This window comes from Paroedura picta, chromosome 10 (assembly GCF_049243985.1).
Source record: "Paroedura picta isolate Pp20150507F chromosome 10, Ppicta_v3.0, whole genome shotgun sequence".
NCBI lineage: Eukaryota > Metazoa > Chordata > Lepidosauria > Squamata > Gekkonidae > Paroedura > Paroedura picta.
The window spans coordinates 82,098,906-82,125,809 of record NC_135378.1 but is presented as its reverse complement, the minus strand read 5'-3'; the positions used below and the strand labels follow the sequence as shown (position 1 = coordinate 82,125,809).

Genomic DNA, 26,904 nt, shown 5'->3' with positions numbered 1-26,904 from the left:
GGCGCATTGCAGGAGGAATACTGCACTTTGACACGTGCCTACTCAGATGATGTGTCGCGGTCATCCAGCAGACAGCCACGGAATTGAGGGGAGAGGTAGTGGCTGGGGGCTGCAGCCCAGGGAAGCCCCTGTTTCCAAGGTCAACGTGAGCTAGGCGAACTCGCAGCCACCCTGAGGACCGTCTTTCCCTCGCTCTGCTCTTGCTGCCGTGGTGATCCGCTGCCACAAAATGTGCCACACTCTTTGTTTATTTATTTCGATTTCGATTTTTTGTAGGCCGCCCCCTCGCTGGTCAGCTGATCAACGGCAGAGAGGCGGGGCCTGGCAGCAGGGGAGCCCCGCCTCCACCAGGGGGTCTGGGGTGCCTAACCCGGAGATGCTGACCTCTTGCTTTCTGCATTATACTGGTAGCTAGCAGGGAACCAGGTTGCATCCTGAGCCACGGAACAGTTCACAGATTAAACTGAGTGTTTTAAGGGCACCTGGGGGTTCTCAGAAAGCTCTTCCAACTGCAGAGAGGAGGAGTGATTCTCTGAAAAGCTCCAAAGCTCTTAGCCCCATCAATTATTACAAACCATTTGTGGTTCCCTCCCATCTCTATCTATTGCATATCCTGGAGAGGGCTCTCATTAGCCTCCCACCCCGCACGTTCTGAGCAGCTTCTGATTTTCCATCCGTCCGTTGCAGGAACCAAAAAAGCAGGCCAAGTCATAGAATCATAGAGTTGGAAGGGACCTCCTGGGTCATCTAGTCCAACCTCCTGCACTATGCAGGACATTCACAATCCTCTCGCTCCTCCACTGTCACCTGCCACCCCCTTGAGCCTTCACAGAATCAGCCTCTCCGTCAGACGGCTACCCAGCCTCTCTTTAAAAACCTCCAAAGATGGAGAACCCACCACCTCCCGAGGAAGCCTGTTCCACTGAGGAACCGCTCTGACTGTCAGGAACTTCTTCTGGATGTTGAGACAGAATTTAGAATCATAGAATCCTAGAGTTGGAAGGGACCTCCTGGGTCATCTAGTCCAGCCCCCTGCACTGTGCAGGACACTCACAACCCTCTCGCTCGTCTACTGTCACCTGCCACCCCCTTGAACCTTCACAGAATCAGCCTCTCTGTCAGATGGCTCTCCAGCCTCTGTTTAAGAATCTCCAAAGAGGCTCTCTCCACCTTACCTCTACAAAACCACTCAGCTTCCTTTAACCTTTCCAGTAACCAAGCCAAAAAACTGAAAAGATCTGCTGTCCTCCAGACTTCCCTATGAAGTCACAGGAGCTGCCACAAGCATCTCAGGAATTCATATTCACGGAGCCAGTGCCTTATCTCGGAAGGATAAGGGTGGGGCTCTAATTTTTCTTTTCCTTCTTGCAAAATTGGGTTTTCTCGTAGCATATGCGTGGGTAGGCGTTTTACCGACCAGGACAGGAATGTACAAGGCAGCCTTGGTGGAAGATTCTGCTTCCGTCATTGCATTCCCTGTCGAAAACACCTGGCGGCAGGTAGGAAGAAGCCAGGAGTGTCTCTGGATGTCTTACTTCAGAACAGCGGAGAACATGTCAAGGCTGGGGTAAGACCCAGCCCCCACCAATGAGCTCTGTCACCAACCTCTACTTTGCTACATAACTTGCATGTGCAATCTGGAAGTGGCAGTGGGTAGCTCTAGGAATCGCCAGAAACTCTATTGGTTTCACCATATGTGTTTCTGGTGATTCCTAGAGCTACCTATTGCCACTTCCTGGTTGTACCTGGAAATTATATAGTGACAGTGGTTATGTCACATGGCAAACCCCCCCCCCTCCCCATGGCTGTCAGGCTCTGTCTAACAGCCTGAATCACAGACCAGCAAACTCTAGACAATCGGCTTGACACCCCCCGCCCTTGCGCAGCAGAATAGGATGGAATTTCAATTTGCACGCAAAACACCCCCCAAAAATAATGAAGTCCCTTTCTTGAAGCAAACACACATGACTGCTATTTTCAGCAGCACCCTAATTTCCTTCTGTGGTTAGTCCCGCAGTAACTTCCTGGGTGAGACAAGCCCTCTGGAAGCACCACAGGCTTACTTAAAGGTAAAGGTCTCCCCTGTGCAAGCACCGAGTCATGTCTGACCCTTGGGGTGACGCCCTCTAGCGTTTTCATGGCAGACTCAATACGGGGTGGTTTGCCAGTGCCTTCCCCAGTCATTACCGTTTACCCCCCAGCAAGCAAGCTGGGTACTCATTTTACCAACCTCGGAAGGATGGAAGGCTGAGTCAACCTTGAGCCAGCTGCTGGGATCGAACTCCCAGCCTCATGGGCAGAGCTTTCAGATTGCATGTCTGCTGCCTTACCACTCTGCACCACAAAAGGCTTGCTTACACTCATGTAAATCTGTAGTTCTAAGAAGATCTGCAGAAACCTGAAGCCTCTGCAGGGGACACCAAAGTGTGTTTACTGCTGTTTCCGGGGTCTTATCCATCGTTCAATGCAGAACGAAGAAATCCAGCCGCACGCAGTACAAAATTGCTCTTTCCTGGCATCGACTGAAAGGAATGCAGAAAAGGACCGGCTCCTTTGGTGTGTTCGCTTCAGGCCGGCGGCCGGGGAAAGAGAGGGAAAGCCCCTCTTGGCATGGAAAGTTGAGGCCTGCTCACGAAAGGAATCCCACAGGAGACAAGATCCGCTTAGAGGGCGGCCCCGCCCCTGACCCTCGGAGTCCTGCGTTCAATGCCACCTCTGTCGGCCTCATTTAGCATCAGGCTCTCCGTGCGAACGGCCGGCTGCTTTATCCCTGCCCAGCTGCCGCTGGGCGCTGAGCATTGTACGTACCCGAAACCCGTCTCCACGCCGAACTAGAGGAGGGAGGGCAGGAGATTTCAGAAACACAGAGGCTCTCTAGCAGCCAGAGCGTAGACAAAATGTCCTACAGGCACAGATCGGTGTGCGCGCTTGCTTTAAAGACCCCGCCAAATCCTCAACTCCTGCGGCTTTCGCGCGTTATTCGGGCCACGCGAAAATTCAGGGCGAAAAGGGGTTTCGTGCCTTGGCTGAGGAACCCGGCCAGCCACAACCCGGAACGAAGCGAGAGAGTCCTTACCTTCCACCTCCTCGTCGTCGCACACGTGTTTCAAGAACGACGCCCCCCGGTCCAGCACCGCCTCATCCTCCATCCTATAGTAGTAGAAAAGAAAGAAAGAGTGCTCAGACTTCTCCTGCAGGGAGGTGCTCGAACTGGTCCAGCTCCGGGGAAGGTTGACTTGCAGGCTATTGCTCATGATCGGCGAGAGCCGAGAGTCGCCTTTCACGCCGGGATGACACTCCGCCATGCCCTTCCACGGCGCTCGGTTCCTACCCACAGGAGGGCATCCCGGCGAAGGCCTCTGGGGAGGGACCGGTACTGACAGCTGGCTGACTTTCCCTTTGCCGAGAGACAGAAGCAGGCCAGCGCCCACGGGGTCTTGGACCCGAGACCGGGCAGCTGGCTCTTCAGAGGTCTCCTAACAAGGGAGCCGCCCGAAGGCAGGACGGACACGCATCGGGTCCACGCCGGCCGACGTGGGCAAGCATCCCGACAGCAGAGATGCAGCCGAGGCTCCGGCCGGCCCCCTTAATACCGGCAGGGCACGCTTCTTCCCTGCGAGGCCAAGCAGCGCGTCACATGTTGGCCTTACGGAAATCTGACATCGGGGGATTATCCGGAGACTGAGCCCGGGCGAGTCAAGAGCCTCATTTGCATAAGTGTCATGCGGTCCTTGGAGGGCCTCTTTCTCCCTTTCTCTGTCTCCCTTCCGGCGTTCCCCATCCCCTCCCTACAAGTCCCTCACCCAAGCTTCCCCGTAGCAAACTTTTAAAATTCCTGGGTTTTGCAACAGCAACTAGAATCCGTGTGCATGAACGGAACGGACGTTAGCATGCATATGGTATTTGCAGTACTCACAAACGTTCTTAAGTTGCAGCCAATTTACGGGGATCTCGTAGGGCTTTGGAGGCAGGGCATGTTCTTCTACCAATCTTCCTGGGAAACGTTCCCAAGGAAGAGAAGGGAAAGTGAACAGCAATGGGCAAGAATGGACAAACGCAAAGCAGTTCTGATCCATGGGCATCCCTGGGCTTATATGGGGACTTCTGGCAACAAGCCCCATTACATCCCCGCACCCCAAAGCAAGACGCAGAATCCAAGGACCCCCCATCCCAAACACCCCATCCGATGCACACTTCTTCCGCTCTGTGAACACAAAAGCTTATGCTCTGCTTTAGTTCGGCCTCACTTGGAGTCCTGGGTTCAGTTTTGGGCATCCCAGTTGAAGAGGGATGTAGACAAAATGGAGCATGTCCAGAGGAGGGCAACAAAGGTGGTGAGGGGTTTGCAGGCCAGGACGTATGAAGAAAGGTTGGGGGTGCTTGGTCTGTTTAGCCTGGAGAGGAGGCGACTCCTAAACTCCTTGAGATTCAGGAAGAACAAGGACCCCTGTGGGATCCGGTGTCACAGAGGCCATCCTCCAGCCCTTCTCTCCAGAGGAACGAATCTCAAGTTTGCAGATTGGTTCTAATTCTGGAAGTTCTCCAGATCTTGTCTGGAAGGCACCAATCCTAGAGGAGGTTGTATGAGTAGGATCTATCCCCACCACCACCACCCGCCAATAGCATACAGCAGTCATCAGAGGGTCCCTGGGTCAAGGCAGATTTCTCAAGCTGGAGTTGAAGAGAAATCAGGAAGTGGCTTCTCCTGCCTAAAAAGATGGGAGTGCTGCCACCTTTTGGCTACAGCAGTGAACTGCGGACTTGGCAAGTCTCCCCCTTGGAAAGTTTTGCCAAGGCTGGACTTCCCTCCTCCAGCTGGTGCACCGGAAAGGGGAAACAGTTTAAGGGGCAAGGGGGTGGAAGTGTACAATGAACCTAAAATTCCTTTCCTGGCAAGTGCCGTGCAGTCTAAGGCAGCTTCCAGGTTTAAAAAAAAGCCCTCCTATAAAGAGTTGCCAACCTCCAGTCAAGGCCTGGAGTTCACCTGAAATGACTTCCAAACGGCAATGATCCATTCTCTATGGGGGTCACATCTCTGCAACACTCCCTCCCCAAACCTGGCTTTTCCCAGGCTCCACCCCTAAATCTTCCCCAAAAGAATTCCAACCAGGAGGTGGAGATCTAAAGTGCTCAGTCCAAGGCCCAGATTGTTAGCTTTAAAATCCAAACTGGCCTGGAACTCCTTTCTTGCAGGGAGTTTCCCAGAATCCTCTCTGAGCTGGACGATGCAAGCAGCATCATTACCCAGCGTTTGCGACAAAGGAGCTGTGCCAATCACATATTTATTTCATTCAAAATATAATTTTGCTCCGATGCAAGCTCCAAACATCCAGTTTCTTTAATCATAGAATCATAGAACCATAGAGTTGGAAGGGGCCATACAGGCCATCTAGTCCAACCCCCTGCTCAACGCAGGATCAGCCCTAAGCATCCTAAAGCATCCAAGAAAAGTGTGTATCCAACCTTTGCTTGAAGACTGCCAGTGAGGGGGAGCTCACCACCTCCTTAGGCAGCCTATTCCACTGCTGAACTACTCCGACTGTGAAAAAATTTTTCCTGATAATTTAATCCTGCTTCTTAGACGTCCTGGATGGTCCAGGCTGACCGGATCTCTTCAGACCTTAGCAACTAAGCAGCACCAGCCCTGGTTAGGACCTGGATGCTGGACCACCAAGGTAACCCAGACCTGCTATGTGGGACCAAGAGGATAGCACACCCCCTCTGGCCTTGAACCCCCCACAAATTGGCTGCGACTTGACAGAGTGCATTTGGTTATGCTTCGTTCCTGGTTTCCTCATTGCAGCCTTTGTCAACCTTCTGACCATAAAGGAGCCCCGGAAATAATTTTTCAGGCTTTGAGGAGCCCCGGAAGTGATGTCAGTGGGCCACGCCCCCAGAAGTGACATAGCCACCTGCGCTAACAAGACAGGCTGCAGGAGGACTGAGTGGGGGAGAGGCAGGAGGTGGCATGCAGGCGCATAAACCACAAGAGAACATGCGCTCAGGAGCGTCCGGTTCCATAGCTTGTGGCTGAGACAATTAAGGCAGGAGGGGAAAGCCGCAGACTCCCCAGGGGTCCACTGACCCCTGGTTGGGAATCCCTCCCTCATCGGCTACTTCCTTCCCCCTCTTGGTGTTTCTTACCCCACAGAGCCTTACCATGTGCCCCTTTGCAAAAGCTTTGTATGCGAGAAGTTTACAGGGTTTTTTTGTTTTGTGACACAAGCCAAAAGCTGAGACCTCTCTCCACAGTCCTAGAAATCTCTGGCCTGGAAAATCCAGCGCGCTGAGAAGGCGGCAACCAACCCCCAGTGCCTTTCATTCAAGGCTGGCCTTTCGAAACCTGCAGGAAGAACCTCGCACTTGTTACGCCAAGCTCCGGCAGGCACGTCAGCCAGGCGAGGGACCTATATGGGTCCGGCACAGCCCAGCCAATGGGAGCGCCCGGCCGAAATACCACTCCCTTTGCAGCCGGGCGATGTCGGAGCAGCCCGAAAAAGAGCAAAGGAGGGGCGGGGAGTGGGGAGGAGGGAGAGAAGAAAGGGGAAGGAGACGGTTGTGCAACGGAGACCGGGAGCATGTGGGTCAACAGGGGAGGTGGTGTGTTAGCGTAGCACAGAAAGGAAATTTGCTTGGGCCCTCCCAGGAGTGAAACAGGATCTCCTGGCCGTGCAGATGAAGGCGACAGCTGCCGGAAAGAAAACCCAGGCTGCCCAGGGGCGAGACTTTTATTCTGGCGCTGGAATTTTATCGCTGGCGCTTACAAGCACACGGTTACCTGGTGATGCTATTCAAATGGGTAGCCGTGTTGGTTTGAAGTAGCACAATGAAATCAGAGTCCAATAGCAAGCACTCGAAAGCTCACGCCCTGAATAAATCCTTGTTGGTCTTAAAGGTACCACTGGACTCTGGTTTTATTAAGCTGATGCGAGATTTCAAATGCGAGAACTTTGCTATCTGCTCCCCGCCCTTTCATTTGACGCAGTCTTTGACTCCAGAGCAACATCCGCTGGGCTCATCCATGGATTCCTTTGCATTTTTTTATAGTTTTATCCTTTTCACGGGGACTCAAGGCTGGTTTAGAGTAGCCAACTTCCAGGTAGAGGCTGGAGATCGCTTGGAATCACATGATCTCCAGGCTACATGCACCATGGATTTATTATTTTCCCCCCCACACCCCCACACACAGAATTTTCAGGCAAAATTCTATGGAAATGTCGGGTTTCAGTGGAACAGGCTTCCTCAGGAGGTGGTGGGTTCTCCATCTTTGGAGATTTTTAAGCAGAGGCTGGATAGTCATCTGACGGAGAGGCTGATTCTGTGAAGGCTCAAGGGGGTGGCAGGTGACAGTGGAGGAGCGAGAGGGTTGTGAGTGTCCTGCACAGTGCAGGGGGTTGGGCTAGATGACCCAGGAGGTCCCTTCCAACTCTATGATTCTATGATTCTCGAGTACAGGTTGTAAAGGAAAGGAAAGGAAAGGAAAGGAAAGGAAAGGAAAGGAAAGGAAAGGAAAGGAAAGGAAAGGAAAGGAAAGGAAAGGAAGGAAGGAAGGAAGGAAGGAAGGAAGGAAGGAAGGAAGGAAGGAAGGAAGGAAGGAAGGAAGGAAGGAAAGGAAGGAAAGAAAGAAAGAAAGAAAGAAAGAAAGAAAGAAAGAAAGAAAGAAAGAAAGAAAGAAAGAAAGAAAGAAAGAAAGAAAGAAAGAAAGAAAGAAAGAAAGAAAGAAAGAAAGAAAGAAAGAAAGAAAGAAAGAAAGAAAGAAAGAAAGAAAGAAAGAAAGAGCTATTTATGTAGGCTGGAGATCAGAGGTCATTCTGGGAAATGTCCAGGCCTGCCAGGAGATTGGCATCCTTCTTCCCTAGCACTCTAACCTCCATGCATCTCATAGCATACTGGCTCTAGGACCCTAAGGACTGGCAGACTTGCAATAATGGACAGACCAAAAGGCAATTCTAACAATCCCTTGGGGAGGGAATTCGCCATTGTTCTCAAATAACGGGGCAACAATGATGAAGCAAGGAGGCAGGCACAGTGAAAAAACAACTGTTTCCAAGAGAACTGTTTCCTGTGTAGATAGATCCCTGTTACAAAGTGTCTCTTCATTGTGGGTCATATGCCTGCTCTCCTTCTGCTACGCTCTTTTGGACAATTTTTTAAAGGAAAAACTGCAATTAAAAAAAAAATCTTCCCTGCTTTCATTGAACTGAAGTCTTTTTTTTTTTTTAGCATACAAACTATGCTGCTGCATAGAAGGGGAGGGTAGAATTCCAGTTCTTTCAGTGCACATAAGATAGCAAGATAGTGGCAAAACGCTCTTGTATTTTAAGATTTTCTTTTAAGTGTGGCTTCAGAAATGCTCTGAACTAACGGCAGATGAAGAGGGGCACGGTTAATAATTGCTTTCAAAAGTCACCTGTGTCTTATTTTCCCCCCTGAACAACAGCCAGCGTGGTGTAGTGGTTAGGAGCACGAATTTCTACTCTGGCGAGCTGGGTTTGATTCCCTGCTCCTCCTCCACATGCAGCCAGCTGGGTGACCTTGGGCTAGTCACAGCACTGATAAAGCTGTTCTGACTGAGCAGGAATATCAGGGCTCTCTCAGCCTCACCTCCCTCACAGGGTGTCTGTTGTGGGGAGAGGAAGAGAAGGCGACTGTAAGCTGCTTTGAGACTCCTTCGGGTAGAGAAAAGCGGCATATAAGAACCAACTCTCCTTCTCCTTCTCCTTCTTCTCCTTCTCCTTCTCCTTCTCCTTCTCCTTCATATCAGGGCTCCAAGGCCTTACTAGAAATATATTACATGGAACATATATTGCAGATATTGATAAGAAACTTTTCTTGCAACTAACTTCAATGTTGACCTCCAGCTGAAATATACGAATTCTTCGGAAACTTACAAGATTTATTGGCCAGGTGTTCTCCTCCTTGTTTGCGCATATCCTCCTGTGTGTATTTCGACATTATCTTGATTTTCACACCCCCAGATGGAGCCTGAAGTTCTCCTGGAATTACAACTGATCTTCAGACTACACAGATCAGTTCCCCTTGAAGGAAACGGCTGCTTTGGAGGGTGGCTTTAGAGCAGGGATAGTCAACCGGTGGTCCTCCAGATCTCCATGGACTACAATTCCCATGAGCCCCTGCCAGCATTTGCTGGCAGGGGCTCATGGGAATTGTAGTCCATGGACATCTGGAGAACCACAGGTTGACTACCCCTGCTTTAGAGCATTATACCCCACAGTGGTCCTGTCCCTCCCCAAAACCCTGCCCCTTCCCAGTCCCCACCCCCAAATCCCCCAGCAGCTCCCAACCCAGTGGTGACAACCCTAGAAGAGCTGCTTGTACAGAAACCACTCCTAGATAAACCTCAAGCTCTCTTCACGCCCTCAGATGCCGTGACCTGACAACAGGCCTCAGTGTCATGTCCCTAAGTCACATTTCTCAGGAAAGGAAAGAGGCCCGTTTCCTCTGCAATCCACCCAGCGGTCTGTTCTTCCCTACAGCTAAAAGGATTTGAGATGGTAAAGCAAGACAAAGGGCCTATAGACAAGAACTCTGCTTTAAGTCCCTGTTGATACGTCTGTTTATACAGCTCTCCACGAAACAGCCTGAGCAGAACCAGTTCTTTGGTTTTAAAGCAGAGACGGGCTGGGGGAGGGGAGGGGTGTTCAAAAAATGTTGAAGAACAGCATCGCAGCCAGCGGGAAGCGGCGTGACTTGATGGATGTTTACACCCCGGCAGTACGTTTTTTTTGCTTCTGACTATCATCAATCAGTTCTGGAGAAGGAGTCACAGCTAGGCTTAACAAATGCCCAATACCAGCAAGCAAACTCCCTGTAATTCTTGCCGATGCTCCTCAGAGCTAGTTGGAGGGTGGATGATGTCTGGGAAAACAAGAGGGCCCCGATCATAAGGGCACAAAGACATCACTTCCAGTGTGACCCAGAAGTGTTAGTATTGTGCTGAAATATGCAAGATCCGCAGTGTGCATAATGAGCAGAATATAAAGTGTGTCCTGTAGGGGGCATCGGAGGAGACGCATATTTAGCATTGATCGATAGGATAGGAGCTTCCTGATCATTTTCAACTCCTCTCCCATCCAGTGTCCTTATTGGCTCAACAGGAGACTACCTGCTCTTTTGAGTACACCTCCTCCCTGCTTGCCTCCACAATTGGACAAACAGAACACAATAGGATCACTAGGCCTCCCCTCTCTTTCTGTACAAAGTTGTTTCTTTTTGTTATTAAAACTCTTGTGTTATTTTAAGCATGCCAGTGCTCTGCTCCTCTTTGCACATTCAAACTCTACCAGTTCTAGTTCTAGGACTTGCTCATCCCAGTGTGCTGCTAGCCTTGCTGGGTCGTACCAGAAGTGATGTCATCATGCAGCGACGAAGATCCTCCCCCCATGTTAAGTGCCTTCCTTCCCCCATCTCCCACTAGAAAAGTCATGCATGGGCACCAGGATCCTTTCTGCAACCTGAGGGCTGCGAGTGGAGGGAACGTGTGTGTTTTTATTAATGGAAAACTCAGAAAACTCTAGGAATCCCCAGAAACTCTATGGTAAAAACCAGGGTGCGAGATGCCAATGGGTTGGGTTTTTTCTCCTGCATCTGTAAGGATCGTTGCCAATTGGGAGCCTGGAAGCCCTGGAGGGGGATTGATCATGAGAAAGTTCACACTCCTTCCTTGGAAGCTGTTCAGCAGAGGCTAGAGAGCCACCCCACAGAAATGCTGGTTTTATAAACTTAGGCAGATTGGGAGTGGCTGGACAGAACGGATTGTGCCTGAGCTTGGCTCTTGTGGCCCTGGGAAATGCTGATCGCCACCTTGGGGTCGGGAGGTGAATTTCCTCCAGGCCAGGCTGGCCATGGATTCTGGTTTGGGGGGAGGCATCATCTGGGCATGGAATTGAGGTCACTGTGGGTGGGCAGGTAGTTGTAAGCGTCCTGCATTGTGCAGGGGGGTTGGACTAGATGACCCTGGAGGTCCCTTCCAACTCTATGATTCTATGACTCCCACATTTTACAATTCATGTTGAATAAGCCTCACATCAGATTTTTTTTAATATATTAAAAGCATAAGTCTCTGTCTCACAAGAAAAAAAGTTCTAAGATCCCTAAGGTGGACATTCACATAAGGTTGCCAGCCTCCAGGCGGGACCTGGGGAATCCCCTGGAATTACTGTTCATCTCCAGACTAAAAAGATCAGTTCCCCTGGAGTAAATGACTGCTTGGAGGTGGACTCCACTGAGATCCCTTCCTGCCCCAAATCCCACCCACTCCCGACTCCACCCCCAAAGTCTCCAGGCATTCCCCAACACAGAGTTGCCAACCTTCCATTCACAACGTGCCCTGCAAGGGACAGATCTCCCTATTGGCAATGGGGTTATATTCTGAAACCACCTGCATGAAAAATGGATTCAGAGTGCAAGAGAAATTGCCTTGCAAAACCTCAGAAGGTCAAGAGAGGAAACTAAAGAAAATATTTGAAGGGTGGGACCTTAGAGCTTTACGCACGTTTGGATCAGTCCCCGTGCTTAGCAGAAGGGAAATGGATATGGAAATCAACCGGAGCACAGATTTCGGTGCCAAGAGCTTCCCGCACTGAACCCACCAAACGGCACTATCAGGATTTCCTTCTGAATCAGAGATATGGTTTCAAGGCGGCCTCTGACTACTCTGCATTTCTTTTCAGGCATCAGGTCCTTGCTGGCAGAGCACCTCCCCCAGAATTTATCACAAAGGCAAACGGCAAAATGATTACAACAGACTTTGCACGCTGGAAACGGCTGCCCAACGAATTAGCCTCCAATTACACACGCATGTGCAAGACCGCAGAATTTTCCCAGGGCGGCTGCAATCACAGCTTGAGCCACAGGTCCTTCGCCAGAAGCAGATTAACTATGAGTTCCTCCACTCCCAATTTCTATGCACAATCTGTAGCTGGGGAAAGGTAACAGGAAACAAAGACGATTAAAGGCCTTGATATTGATTCTCGTTATCTCACCACGTTTTTTTATGGCTCTGGCAAGTGAAAGCAGGACCCTGGCGCTGAGGCCCCGTAAGGCGTGGGTAGGCCATTCCGGATCTTGCAACGGACTCTACAAGACTGGGATCTACTTGGCAGGGAGGGACCGCCTCTCCCGATACGCCCCCAGGGGCTAAAACCATCAATACTAATGTGCAGATGGTCCCTGGCCCAAAAGAGGTGCATCTGGCTTCAACCGACAGCAGGACCTTTTCGATCCTGGCCCCAGCCAAGGAAGGGAAGGGAAGGGAAGGGAAGGGAAGGGGAGGGGAGGGGAGGGGAGGGGAGGGGAGGGGAGGGGAGGGGAGGGGAGGGGAGGGGAGGGGAGGGGAGGAAGGAAGGAAGGAAGGAAGGAAGGAAGGAAGGAAGGAAGGAAGGAAGGAAGGAAGGAAGGAAGGAAGGAAGGAAGGAAGGAAGATATGATATGATATGATATAGCGGCTGATATCTAGGATTGCCAAAAAGAGGTGGGGAGATGCCGGGAGACTGGGGGAAGGCTTGGGGGCCAGTAGAGGGACCTCAGTGGGGTACAAAGTCCTGGAGTTCATCCTCCATTTCCTCCAAGGAAACTGATCTCCATAGTCCAGAGGTCCGATGTCCTTTGTGGAGATCTCCAGGCTCCCACTTAGAGACTGGCAATCCTTTAGGGATGGATCTCATGGAAACCCCTTCTTGGCCCGGCAGACAACAAGACCATTAGCAGAACAGATCTGTGGGCAGATAAGCATTGGACTCTAATGCAGAAAAATCAAATCTGTTCCAAATGGATGCATTCCCCTGCCCCCCGAAAAAAAAAAACCCACCACTTTTTAGATGCATTCTTTCCCAACGGATTACGCGAGCTTTCGACTGGAAACCAGAAATAGCTGGCCTGCCTCTCTTTGCTAATACTCTAATTAAAGAAAGCCGTTTCCAAGCCAAAAAGGAGTGTGCCAAGTCACCTTTCCCCCTTCAGCACTGCAGGGACTAAAATTAAAGCTTCTGGCTTGGACCACAGGCAGCCTGGACCACACTGCAAACCCACGAAGGTGTCAATGCCATCCCCCCCCCCGCCCCCCTACCCTGGACAAAATTAAGGCTACGACAGCAGCTGAAAGCGAAGGAAGATGGCGCTTGCAGTGCATCCTTGAAAACACAGATCCCCCGTTCTCCCTTTCTTGTTGTCTGTTCTGTCCTGTTCCCCCCCCCAATCCAGTTTCTGCCCCATACAAGAAAGGAGAGCAGAGCCCAGAGCTGCCCACTGAGAACATATTGGAGCAGAATGCCCATTAACACCCACACATGACGTTGTCTTTTACTGAATCAGTCCCTCGGTCGTTCAGACTGCCTGCCTGCTCAGATGGTGGCAGCACTCCTGCAACGATTCTGTGAAGGCAAAGGGGTGGCAGGTTACACTAGATGAGCGATTGGGATGTGAGTGTCCTGCATAGTGCAGGGGGTTGGACTAGATGACCCATGAGGTCCCATTAGGTCCCTTCCAACTCTATGATTCTATGATTCTACAACGGGGACCATAAACCTACAAGGCACACATATGAAGTTGGATTCTTGGCCCCTCCGAGTCACTACCGTCGACTCAGACCTGCAACAGCTGAGATTTTTTTTTTACAGAATCATAGGAGCTCTACAAGTCACCTAGTCCGGCCTTTCTCAACTTTTTTACCATCGAGAAACCCCAGGGTTTCATGAACCCCTGGTTGAGAAAGCCTCATCGAATCACACTGACTGCTCAATGCAGGATCAGCCTCAAGCATCCAGGAGAAGGATCTGTCCAGCCGCTGCTTGAAGACTGCCAGTGAGGGGGAGCTCCCGACCTCCTTAGGCAGCCCATCCCACTGCTGAACTAGACTCCTAGAATCCTAGAGTGGGAAGGGGGCAGACAGACCATCTAGTCCCACCCCCTCCTCAAGGCAGGATCAGCCTCAGGCATCCAGGAGAAGGATCTTTCAAGTAGCTGCTTGAAGACCGCCAGTGAGGGGGAGCTCCCCACCTCCTTAGGCAGCCCATTCCACGGCTGAAGTAGACTCCTAGAATCCCAGAGTGGGAAGGGGCTAACAAGGCCATCTAGTCCCACCCCCTGCTCAGTGCAGGATCAGCCAAAACCATCCAGGAGAAGGATCTGTCATACTGCTGCTTGAAGACCGCCAGTGAGGGGGAGCTCCCCACCTCCTCAGGCAGCCCATCCCACTGCTGAACTACTCTGATTATGGGGGGTGATCCTAAAATCTAGCTGGTACCATTCTACACGTAATTTAAAGCCATTTCTGTAGGTCTTCTCCTCTGCTGCCGACAGGAACCACTTCTTCTCCTCTTCCAAGTGACAGCCTCTCAGATACTTCGAGAGAGCCATCATGTCCCCTCTCAGCCTCCTCTTCTCCAGGCTGAACATTCCCAAGTCCCTCAGCCTTTCCTCACAGGGCTTGGTCCCATATCATCCCTTACCTGGTCCTATTAACTGGAGATGCTGGGGATTTTACCCGGGACCTTCTCCACGCCAAGCAGTCACTCTGCCACTGAGCGACGGCCTCTCCCCAGAGGACAATGAGGCAGTACAACATGGATCATCGCCCTGCCAACGTAGCCATGTGTGACAAAGCTCACAAGGATCTCACTTAATCCAAAGAACCAGCATGGCATGGAGAACCGGGTTTATTTATTCATTTTTCTATTTCTTGGATTTATATGCCGCTGTTCCCATCTGGGCCCATGGCGGTTTACAAGGATAAAGGAATAAAATGATAAAACCCCATAATTCCCCTTAATAATAAATACTATTTATTCCCCACTTCTCCACATGCAGCCCGCCAGATGACCTTTGGCAAGTCACAGTTCTCTTAGAGTTATCCTCACAGAGCAGTTCTCTTAGAGCTCTCTCAGTCCCTCCTACCTTGCAGAGTGTCTGTTGTGAGAAGAGAAAGGGAAGGCAATTGTAAGTCGCTTTGAGAGTCCTTTGGGCAGTGAAAAGCAGGGTATTACAAAACCACTCTTCACCTGATGGGCAGGTAGTTGAGAATGTCCTGCATTTTGCAGGGGTTGGACTAGATGACCCTCGAGATTCCTCCCAACTCTATGATTCTTCTTCTATTTGCTGCTCGGCCCACGCTGCCCAGTTCAGTACATTTCCAAGGGAAGGAGCTCTGCTGTGGCCAGTCACCAGGGACTATGGCTAGAACGATCAGAACTAATGATAAAAGTACTTTAAATACATCAGCCATAGGAAATTAACCATCGATGCAGGAAAAGTCTGCTGGGATGACCAGAATTAATGGGCACAACTTGAAATATCAACACAAGCTGAGGGAGCGAATGTGAACAAGACTGAGACAGCTAGAGGAGGCCCCAAGCTGTAACGCACCAGGGACACAAATCTTGGAGCTGGACGTGTTAACAGCCCTCCACTACAAATCAAACAGGTCATGGGAGCTCTGCAATATAAATAAAGTTGCCCTCAGGACACCCCTACGCTGTGGGGCTTTCAAGCCAAATTCCCACCAGAGGAGACCGAGGCACACTAAACTCTTACCCCTTATTGTCCCTGACCCTGCAAAATCATCCTGGCCTAAGAGAGGGAACCCAACCGTTTCCTGATGCTCAAGAAGAAGGCAAAAGGGCTTAGTTTAGAAACATTTTTAAGGAGTCTGACTGTTCTCTTTCGTTAACAAGGTGGTTATTTTAGAAGAGCTGGAATGGGTGCCAGTTTGTTTGCACCTTGCTTTTTAGTACCTAAAGGAGTCTCAAAGCGGCTTATGATCGCATTCTTTTAGATGAGATGAAGGGGAGTTTGGCTTTCAAAAACGTATCCCCCCAAAATCTTGATGAAGAAGAGTTGGTATTTATACCCTGCTTTTCTCTGCCCAAAGGAGTCTCAAAGCGGCTTACAGTCGCCTTCCCTTCCTCTTCCCATAACAGACACCCTGTGAGGTAGGTGCGGCCGAGAGAGCCCTGATAGAACTGCTCTGTGAGAATAGCTTTAACAGGACTGAGACTGGCCCAAGGTCACCCAGCTGGCTACATGTGGAGGAGGGAGGAATCAAACCTGGCTCACCAGATTAGAAGCTGCCTCTCTTAACCACTATACCATGCTGGCTCATTAAGCTCCTGCTAGACTCCCATCTAACCTGGATCGCCCTCCCTTCCTCTCTCCACAACAGGCACCTTGTGAGACAGCTGAGCCTGAGAGAGCTTTGAGAGAACTGTGCCTGGCGCCCACCACCTGTGAACCACTGCGTCACGCTGGCTCTCGAGTTCATCTGGAAATCAACGGCAACTGTGAGAGATCTCCAGGTGCCCAAGTAGAGATTGGAAGCTGTACTCTGCCACCTCTTTCATGTTACTGTTCTAAAATTGATGTTATCTGTTGTTCCGAGTCAAGTAATGCAGGCGCAGGAGCGTCATACAGTGAATTTCCTTCTGCTAAAAAAAGGGAAGGTGACTGTAAGCCGCTTTGAGCCTCCTTCAGGTAGAGAAAAGCGGCATATAAGAACCAACTCTCCTTCTTCTTCAGTAATATCAAGGCTTTCTCAGCCTCCCCTCCCTCACAAGATGTCCGTTGTGGGGAGAGGAAAGGGAAGGCGACTGTAAGCCACTTTGAGCCTCCTTCGGGTAGGGAAAAGCGGCATATAAGAACCAACCTTCTTCTTCTAACGGACCACCTCTGAAGCATAGGTCCATTTCGAACTACACCCCCTTCCCTCTCCCTCCCCTTTTCACCATGCGATCTAACTCACCCTCGATCTTCCTCGCTCTGAAGTTGAGCGCTATAGCACTAAAGCAATACAGTCTCTCGGTGGAGTCCAGGGATCTCAAAGCCGTCGCTTTAACTCTTAAGTGCCTTATAGGTTTGGCACAACAGTGCTCAACTTAGAACATTAGGGAGGAAGGGCGAGGAAGATCGCATGGTGAAAAAGAGCAGGGGGGAGCAGAGACGTAGGGAGTACTATGGTCATTTTAAACAGCATGTCACGGGGTCTCGGAAGCGCAAGGGAGAGGTGAAAACGGAAGAAAAACATTTCCCTCGAAAACGGCTCAGCCTCAGTTTGCCCACAGGACGCAAGCAGCTTTGTACGAACGGTTAAACGAACTCCTTTAGCAGCCAGTTGTTCAGAGTTACATGAACTGACACACACAAAACCTATTATCAACCTGCTACAAAAACGGATTACAGAGGGGCCTAAATCTAAATAACTTTCTAAAGAAATATCTCTGTGACATGCACTATGCTGTTTCCTGCCCATTTTGTTCTCATTCCCGCCCTCATTTGCCTTATATTCCAAGAGGCGCTGTTATTGCAGGTTTATCTTTATAGCTTTTTACGCTGTAGACATAACCTACGGGCCCCACAATTGTCCCAGAGCAGAGTTCAGAGGCTGATTTATGGAAGAAGAGCACAGACTTTGGTCTTTTCGCCATCCCCGTGTCCTCTTTTCTGACAGCACACCCCATGATCACAGATCAGAGCAATTAGTTACTCTTTGCCCCCCCCTCCCGAAAAAATAAACTTCTGAGATTAGGTAGGTGGCAATCCAGGCCAGGGTCTTCTCAGTGGTAGCACCAATCACTCTCCCCAGAGAGAGTCATCTTTTCCTTTTTGCAACCGTCTTCCACCAACAGATGAAGACTTTTATGTTTTGTCTGACAGCGATTCCGCCTTCCTAACCACCTTTGTAATTGCTGGAGGAAGGGATAGATTTTGTATGCAATTTAAGTCTGTTTTCGATCGAGTCAATATTAATGATTTTCAGTCCTAGAGGAGATCAGCCCGGACTGCCCCTTAGAAGGCCAGATCCTGAAGATGAAACTCAAATACTTTGGCCACCTCATGAGAAGGAAGGACTCCCTGGAGAAGAGCCTAATGCTGGGAGCGATTGAGGGCAAAAGAAGAAGGGGACGACAGAGAATGAGGTGGCTGGATGGAGTCACTGAAGCAGTCGGTGCAAACTTAAATGGACTCCGGGGAATGGTAGAGGACAGGAAGGCCTGGAGGATCATTGTCCATGGGGTGAATTTAAATTAATGATTTTAAAATGGGAATGTATTGCGTATGCGTTCCGCTGTCGGCTACCTTGTTAGCTCTTCTGGAGGCAGAAAGGCAAGACACACGTTGTGTAAAAATAAATAAATAAATCCTCTGTGCAAGAGACCTTCTCTGTATGTTCCTTGTTCCACGTTTGGCATCCAGCACTAGTTTCTTGGCCAAGCCCTGGTTGAAATTAAAATCCGGGGAAGTCCCACTGACTTTTATTTGCAGGGAGACAAAAGAGCTTCCAAAACGGAACACAACCTATATGGAAATTTGCTCAGAATGACTCACACATGCATTGTCAATCGCACATTTTCGCTCTTTCATTTTTGGTATCACCCAGACCTTTCTCAGCATCAAATACAGCTTTCTGTTATTAATTAGCAACATGTACACACGTGTACTTATACTGAATCGGAGTCTTGCTCCATCAGTTATCTACTCAGATATGCAATGGCTCTCCAGGGTCTCCGGCCAAGGTCTTTCACATGACCTTCTGCCTGGTCCTTTCAACTGGAGATGACAGGGACTGAACCTGGGACCTTCTGCATGCCAAGGTCTTTCACATCACCTTCTGCCTGGTCCTTTCAACTGGAGATGACGGGGACTGAACCTGGGACCTTCTGCATGCGAAGGTCTTTCAGATCACCTTCTTCTTGGTCCTTTCAACTGGAGATGATGGGGACTGAACCTGGGACCTTCTGCATGCCAAGATCTTTCACATCACCTTCTGCCTGGTCCTTTCAACTGGAGATGACGGAGACTGAACCTGGGACCTTCTGCACGCCAAGGTCTTTCACATCACCTTCTTCTTGGTCCTTTCAACTGGAGATGATGGGGACTGAACCTGGGACCTTCTGCATGACAAGCAGAGGCTCTTCCACTGAGCCCCAGTCCCCCTCCATGTCTCTCCTGGGTCTCAGGCCAAGGTCTTTCACATCACCTTCTGCCTGGTCCTTTCACTGGAGATGCTCTCTCACCTCCACTTCCCTCACAGGGTGTCTGTTGTGGGGAGAGGAAAGGAAGGTGATTGCAATCCGCACGGAGATTCCAGGTAGAGAAAAGCGGGGTATAAAAAACAACACTTCTTCTAAATAACCAAAAAAATCAATATCACTGCTGTCCGTTCTGAACAGGCCTCTGAACAGCACCCCACACGATTACATGGACCCAAAAAGTACTTTACACCAAGGCCGACTCACCGTCGATTCAGCCTCGCTATGCCAATATTAGCCCGATCGCTACAGATACAAGAAAAGCAGTTAGCCTTGATCGGAAAGTTTCCGCTACAGATACAAGAAAAGCAGTTAGCCTTGATCGGTAAGTTTCCGTTAAAGGCTAAGATTAGAACGCTTGCAGCCAGGAAGCTCCAGAGGGGTTCAAACCCACTAAACAAATTCCCTTTGGTGTTTTTCAGCTTCATTTCTGCCATGAAGAGAACCAACACTTCCTGGGGCTACAATATACCGTTCTGCCTGAGGATTGCACAGAAAACAGTAACTTCATTGAGAAGAACCCTGTTCACACATGCGCACACACACCAAAAAAAGCGATTTCTTTAAGGACGACAGGACAGAAAGAGCAAGTTCTCTCCTTTGCATGCTGCTGCTAACAAACAGAGCTAGAACTGAGGCAGAATCTTCCTTGATCGGCCCACTACGGCAGTGGTAGTCAACCTGTGGTCCTCCAGATGTTCATGGACTACAATTCCCATGAGCCCCTGCCAGCTTTGCTGGCAGGGGCTCATGGGAATTGTAGTCCATGAACATCTGGAGGACCACAGGTTGGCTACCCCTGCACTACGCAGTAAACCAAGCCCAGATGGAAATGTTTCCATCAGATACCCAACCCACTAGCAGCCCCCCTAGATTTATTTACCTGTTCAGGATGCCTGACTCAGGATTAGCTATCATGAGAGGCCTTTTGAATGCCTGCACATTTTTTAAAAGTCAGAGGGGAAATGGCACAGCAGAGAGGACCATCAAGCTGTGAAATGGCCCCTCATTTAGTCCTTTATTTCATTCCCTGCCGCCTGTCCGCCTACACAAGCTCCCCAAGATGGCAAACATCAAAACACTTCACAGTGAAAACCGCATTCCAAATGTAAGCATATAAAATATGTAAACAATTCAGTGAAACACACATGAAGGAAGAGGGCGATTAGCAGTCAGTGGAGGAAACGCTACACAAAACAGTCTTATGTTGTAAGAATGGAAAGTTGACAAAATGTCAAACATTGCACGAAAACGGGAACAAAATGTTTTATAGATGGTATTTAACACCTAAAGTTATTAGTAGAATGTCCGGTCAATCGGGTGGCAAATTTTGGAGATGCCACGATACCAGAGGGTCATTTTTCCACAATGTGGTGGAATTGTAAAAGTCGTTTAAAAACTGTAAAGATAAAAGTTCATGAGAAATTACAATCTGTTTATTAATGTATATTTCCACCCAATCCAAAAAATATGTTAAGTGGTTCCCCTGCAGATTTACCGAAAAAAGGAAGAGAATTTTTCTTTCACGCAACCACAGCTGCTAGACTCCAAATCGTATTATGTTGGAAATTAGAACAACCCCCCTTATGGATTACTATTTAATTTATTTCCCACCACTCCCAAGACTGGTTTGTGGCGGGTTACAAACAAAAAAAACAATAAAACCCCGTTAAAACAGGATGACAAAATCATAGAACAAAACTGAAACATGTTGGTAAATCCTCGATCTCACAACCCCCCCTCCCCAACCAGCCTCCAATAAGGGGTAGAAAGAAGGGCCAAGATAGTAAAGTGCATTGTTGCACTGTTACATTGTTTATATTATTTATACTGTTATATTGTTATATGGTGACAACTATTAGTTAATATTATTGTAAGGTTATTCACATGTTATAGATTGTTTCATGTATCATTCTTTGTTCTTATGTAAACCATCCTGAACCTCCGGGGAGTGCAGCAAATAAATAAATAAATAAATAAATACATGCATGCATACATACATACATACATACATACATACATAAATAGCCTAACACGGGGGGGGGGGGGGCGGTAGCAAACCAATCTTCCTCACTAACTCAGCCTCAACCATAGACCTGGCAGAAGAGCTCCATTTTGCAGGCCCTGCAAAACGCCAGAAGCTTATAGAGTCATCAGTAGGGAAATTTCGAGAGTTAGCTGTAATGGCAAAATTAACGAACTTGGCTAATCAAAGATAAATTCCAGTGGATAGCTGGTTTAGCAAAGAATTATCATACGGCACAATATGGCTTAGTTTGGATATTACGACACAGTTTACTAATTTGCCACTAATTTACTTTTGCCTTATATCTGTATGCTTATGATCCTTGTTCCATTTTGTCTGAATAAATCTTTGTTGGTCTTAAAGATGCTATTGGACTCAATTTTGGTTAATCAAAGACCAACTGAAGAATGTCAAGACTGTTGGGAAGGATAGATGAACTCTCTGTAACTCTGTTCTTTTGCTTTTTTTCTATGTAATTTCCCATTATATTTTTTTTAAATTAAATTAAGTTAAAAAAAAACAGTCTTCACCTGCTGGCAAAAGGTAACAAGGTTCTTGCCTGGAGAAGCAGCTCCAAAGTTCTGGTACCATAACTAAGAAGGCCCGTTCTTGGGCCACCACCTTTCTAGCCTCAGATGGCAAAGGCAGCTGAAAGAAGGACTCCAAAAATGACCAGAGTGGACAGGTAGATTCACATGGGAGAAGGAGGTCCTTAAGATACATAGATCCCAAGTATTAAAGGTCAATACGAGTACTCTGAATTAAGCCCAGGAACAAATTAGGAGCCAGGATAGATGGAACAGTTTTGGAATGGCCACTTCAATAAACTCTGCAGCCACAGTATTCTTCACCAAATGCAGCTTCTAGACAGTCTTCAAGGGCAGACCCAGATGGAGCACATTGCAGTAATCTATTCCAGACGTTCTCAGGGTATGCACAAATCCTTAATTTTTTTTCAGCAGAGATACTCAATAAATCAAGACATTCTTAATATCTGGAAGGGAGGCGGTTGTTTTGGCGGTCAAGGTGCAGCCAGCTTATGGTGACCCCACATGGTTTTCAAGGTAAGAGAAGCTCAAAGGCAGATGACCATCACCTGCCTCCGTGTAACGACCGTGGAGATGTCTGTTGGTCTCCTACCCAAATACTACCCAGGACCAGCCCAGCTCAGCTTCCAAGATCTGACAAGATCAGGCTAGCCTAAACTACTCATGTCACAGAAGCATAAAGTTATAATTATAATTAAATAAATTAAATAATTTGCCCTATTTATTAAAAAGGACAGTGGCCAAGGGTACAAGGTAAAAGAAGGTGGAGCTGCAAAGCTCAGATTTAAGAGATAAATGTTTTTCTACATACACCCCTGATTATACATGTGCTGCAATGAAAGCCAATCTAATTATTTTAGTTTATGCATCTGTTATCACGCCCTTCCTCCAAAGAATTCTCAGCAACATCCTCCTCCATTTTTTACCCTGCCAACAATCCGGTCAGAGAGCATGACTGAGGTTTCCCATTTACCCATTCAGGTCAAGGAATTACCAGCCTCCAGCTCCAATTTCCCATCCCTGAGAACTGAAGAGAAAACATGGCCTCCAAGTGGTGGCACTCTAGGAATTTCTCCTGTTCTCTATGGTAAAGAACATAGAAACTAGGAGGGAGGTGCCTAGACCATTACCTACAAGTAACATTGTATCCTCCTCAAACTCCACCTTCCACATGAAATCTCCAGTCCTATCTCCCACATGTGCTACGGCAGTGTTGGGAATCCTATCCAAGAGGCCTTGGGCCGGCCACACACTCTCAGCCTAACCTACCCCACAGGGTTGTTGTGAGGATAAAATGGAGAAAATGATATAAGCTGCTTTTGGGTCTCCACTGGGGAGAAAGACGGGATATAAATAAATAAAGCAGGGTTTCCCAACCACAATACCAAGGCAGTCCATGGTACTGTGAAGGCCCCTCAACAGTACTGTAGCATGGGAGTTTTCAAAATGGCGGATGGGAAGAGCCCTTCCACCCTGGAAAAAGGGAATTTGATTTTTTTGAAATCTAATTTGCGCAGGTTGACCCACCCCTTCCCCAAATGGCCAGTAACGGGCCTGAGGAGGGTGGGGAGGGGCGGGAGAAGAATTTAAGACTGAGCCAAACGAGGGTGACCAAATACCATGAAAAATCTGCCCACTATGCAAAGCGTTACTCCCATTCCGGAAGTTATTTTGGAAAGCCTGTTAACTGGGTCAAAAACGTCTGAGCAAAATGTTTTGCCCTCGCTCTGAAAGGGCTTCATGATGTCATTGCACATCCAGATCTGTTTGGCTGCATCGCTGGGTGATGCCCAAATGGCCCATGATGGCCTCTGCAAACATCCTGAAGGAGTCTGGCTACGTGGTTAATGGTGCCTAAATTTGCGATCAGAGAAAGAGCCAGATGCAAATACGGAAGGGTTTCCTAAGCCTTTCTCCATCTTTAACCCCATACTTCTGCAAACCCAAAGTCAGCATTGCCGGCAGGTGCAGTTCCACATCACTGAGAACCAAGACCTCAGTTTTCTAAACAGCTAAAAGTTCCAGGGGCAGCGACAATCCTCAGCGCGCGGAGAAACAATCCTGAACAAACAAGCAGCAACGCTGCGTCCTCTAAGCACGCTAATTTGGCAGAAATTCCCGCAGAAGGGAGCGAGCCATAAACTATTCTGCGTATTTCCTCAACTATCATAATTACCTGTTTACACAACACCGCTGTATGTCACTTGGCAACCCTGTACAAGCATGAGGGGAGAAATCGGCCAGGGGGAGGGGGCCAAAAACTGCTGCAAGGAGGAAAATTTACTAGTCCTCAAGGCTTTTGAAACAAATTCAAAACAGATTCATGAACAGAAACACACACCTGGACGGGACTCCTGCTCTACGCCCACAGGAAGGCCAGAAACCTCCAGCATCCCTGAGCCAACTTGAAACCTCCAGCATCCTTGAGCCACTCCTGAGCCAACAGCATCCCTGAGCCAACTCCTGACCCCTAAGGGCTGATTGGCATTACTCTGTGCATATTAGAAGGGGCACTGGGTCATCCTTTTCCTGTCCTCTCTCTAGAGCTGACCATATGCTCAGACCTTGTCTCGGCTTGTAAGGGTTGGATAACTTGAAAACCTGTGAGTATTTCTCTAAAATGCCTTTAGTTCACCTTTGCTTAGATTCATTTCCGAATACTTTTTTGGTTTCTTACATAAGGGTGAGATTATTAGCCCTTGGAGGGACATATGTCCACACAGAACTTTGATCCTACATTAATGCTGGACAGATCCTTCTCCTGGATGCTTTAAGCTAATCCCGCCTTGAGCAGGGAGGGTTGGACTAGATGGCCGGGATGGCCCCCACTATAGGGTTCTCTGATTCTATAACTCTGAATTTGTGAGTCTTAGAATGGAGTAGCAAGCTGTGCTTTGAAGACACAATTTGTTATCAAAACATCCTTTTTAGTCTGTTTCATTTTTGTTAGCAAGATTCTTTTGGGAAGATACTTATTTTGAAGATTCTTGAGAAAGGCCAAACCGAAACGGGGACTTACCAGAGGCCCGTTTTATCTTTTTCCAGCCACTGTACTACTGTATCAACTATCTTCACTTATGAACACATTTTGTCTGGTTACTACCTTTTTGACTCTATGGTGATTTGCTGATTTTCGTGCCACTTGGCAACTCTGTATGAAAACTGGAGACACTTGTTCAAAATGTATCCGATTGAGAACAGACTTTTTGTAAACAATAACACTGCAGAGAATCATCGAGTCGGAAGGGACCTCCAAGGCCATCTAGTCCAACCCCCCGAAGAAACCAGGAAATTCACAGCCCATGGATATTAAAAGGATATTTTTTTATATTTCATGGTTCTGTATTGTTGTTGTTTTTGTTAGGTGCGAAGTCGTGTCTGACCCATCGCGACCCCATGGACCATGATCCTCCAGGCCTTCCTGTCCTCTACCATTCCCCAGAGTCCATTTAAGTTTGCACTGACTACTTCAGTGACTCCATCCAGCCACCTCATTCTCTGTTGTCCCCTTCTTCTTTTGCCCTCGATCGCTCCCAGCATTAGGCTCTTCTCCAGGGAGTCCTTCCTTCTCAGTTCTGTATTAGGTAATGGTTATTTAGGCCATCCTTGGATATCTATATAAGTCCTATTCACGTTTAGGTAACTACCACTGCATTACTAAAGTTTTCCTGTTTTTTTTGTTTGTATTTCTTACCTCTGTAACCTCTGCTTATTCTTAACCTCCAGGTTATGCCGGGAGAGCTCCGAGATTTACAAACTGACCTCCAGGCCACATAGATCGGTTCCCCTGGAAGAAAGGGCTGCTCTGGAGGGCAAATCCATGATTTCATACCTTCCTCTCCCTAAACCCCAACCTCCCCAGACTGTACCCCGCTTCGAATCTCCAGGGATTTCACAATCCAGAGCTAATCCTACACATGAAGGAAGATGGTACGCCCCTGAATTAATTGTTGAGATCTTGGCACTGGTTGTGAGTCGAAAGACAGGCTGCATACTAGTTCTTCCTGTTTCGCTCATGCCAGGTTTCTTCAGCTGTTCCTTAAGACAAACAGTCATCTAAGAACATCCACAACGTGATGACGTGAACTGGGTAACCTGCTCTGTAGCCGACCATCCGTGCCTTCCTTCGCATCATTCAAGCATCACTGGGATTGTCCCCCCAGGTATTCCAACCTGCAGTAAGCTTGTAAAATTCCTGAGATGTCAAACCCAGATCAGCAACCTGGGCAATACCCCTGCTTGCAGCCTGAACAAGGACAAGAAAGGGGTAGGGTTGCCAGCCTCAAGGTAGGACCTGGAGTTCTCCCGGAAGGAGCACACAGATCTCCAGACTGAAGAAATCAGTTCCTCTGGACAAAATGGCAACTTGGGAGGCCAGGTTCTAAGAAAGGGGTGGCCAAACGGTGACTTTCCAGGTGGACATGGCCTACAATTCCCATGAGCCCATGCTGGCAGGAGCTCATGGAAACTGTAGGCCATGGACATCTGGAGAACTCTATGGTATATCTAGAGAGCTCTATGGTATATCATAGATTCTAGTGAAATCCCTCTCCGAACTCCACCCTCAAATCAACCAGGCTGTAGATGGAGACTCGACTTATCCAACCCCTTCCCAAGTAGGGTTGTCAACTCAAGGTTCGGAAATTCCTGGAGACTCTGAGGGTGGAGATTGGGGAAGGCAGAATTTGGGCTGGAATAGGAGTCCACCCTCCAAAGCAGCCTTTTCTAGGGGTACTGATCTAATTTCTGGAGATCAGCTACAATTCCATGAGATCTCCAGAGACCACCAGGAGGCTGGCAAGCCAGCTCCCAGGTCTGCCACTCTACAAAGCAGGTAGCCTGAATCTTCAGGTCAGGCCCCACCTGGAGTCCTGTGTGCAATTCTGGAGGCCTCTCTTCAAAAAGTGCAGAGGAGAGCGACGAGGACGGTCCAGGGCCTGGGGACCAAGCCCTCTGAGGAAAGGTTGAGGGGCTTGGGAATGTTCAGCCTGGAGAAGAGGAGGTGGAGGGGGGACAGGATTGAGCAAAATATTTGTAAGGCTGTCACTTGAAAGAGATTAGGGAATGGTTCTTGTTGGCAGCAGAGGACAGGACCTCTGATTTAATGGGTTTAAACTACACGTAGAACTGAACCAGATAGCTAACAGGAAAAAATGTTCACAGAGTAGTTCAACCGTGGAATGGGCTGCCTAAGGAGGTGGGGAGCTCCCCCTCTCTGGTGGTCTTCAAGCAGCGGCTGGACAGAGAATTCTCCTGGATGTTTTAGGCTGATTGTGCGTTCAGCAGGGGG

At 48.7% G+C, this 26,904-nt stretch overlaps 1 protein-coding gene across 3 annotated transcripts in view; it reads right to left on the bottom strand.

The window, feature by feature from the left end:
- The window catches only part of SLC4A4 (solute carrier family 4 member 4), a 176,765-nt gene that overhangs the window by 141,077 nt on the left and 8,784 nt on the right, over nt 1-26,904 (bottom strand). For all 3 annotated transcript variants that reach the window (XM_077301159.1, XM_077301160.1, XM_077301161.1), the window contains exon 2: nt 3,077-3,150. In XM_077301159.1, coding sequence (XP_077157274.1) covers nt 3,077-3,150 — 74 coding nt within the window. The remainder of the gene's footprint in view (nt 1-3,076; nt 3,151-26,904) is intronic.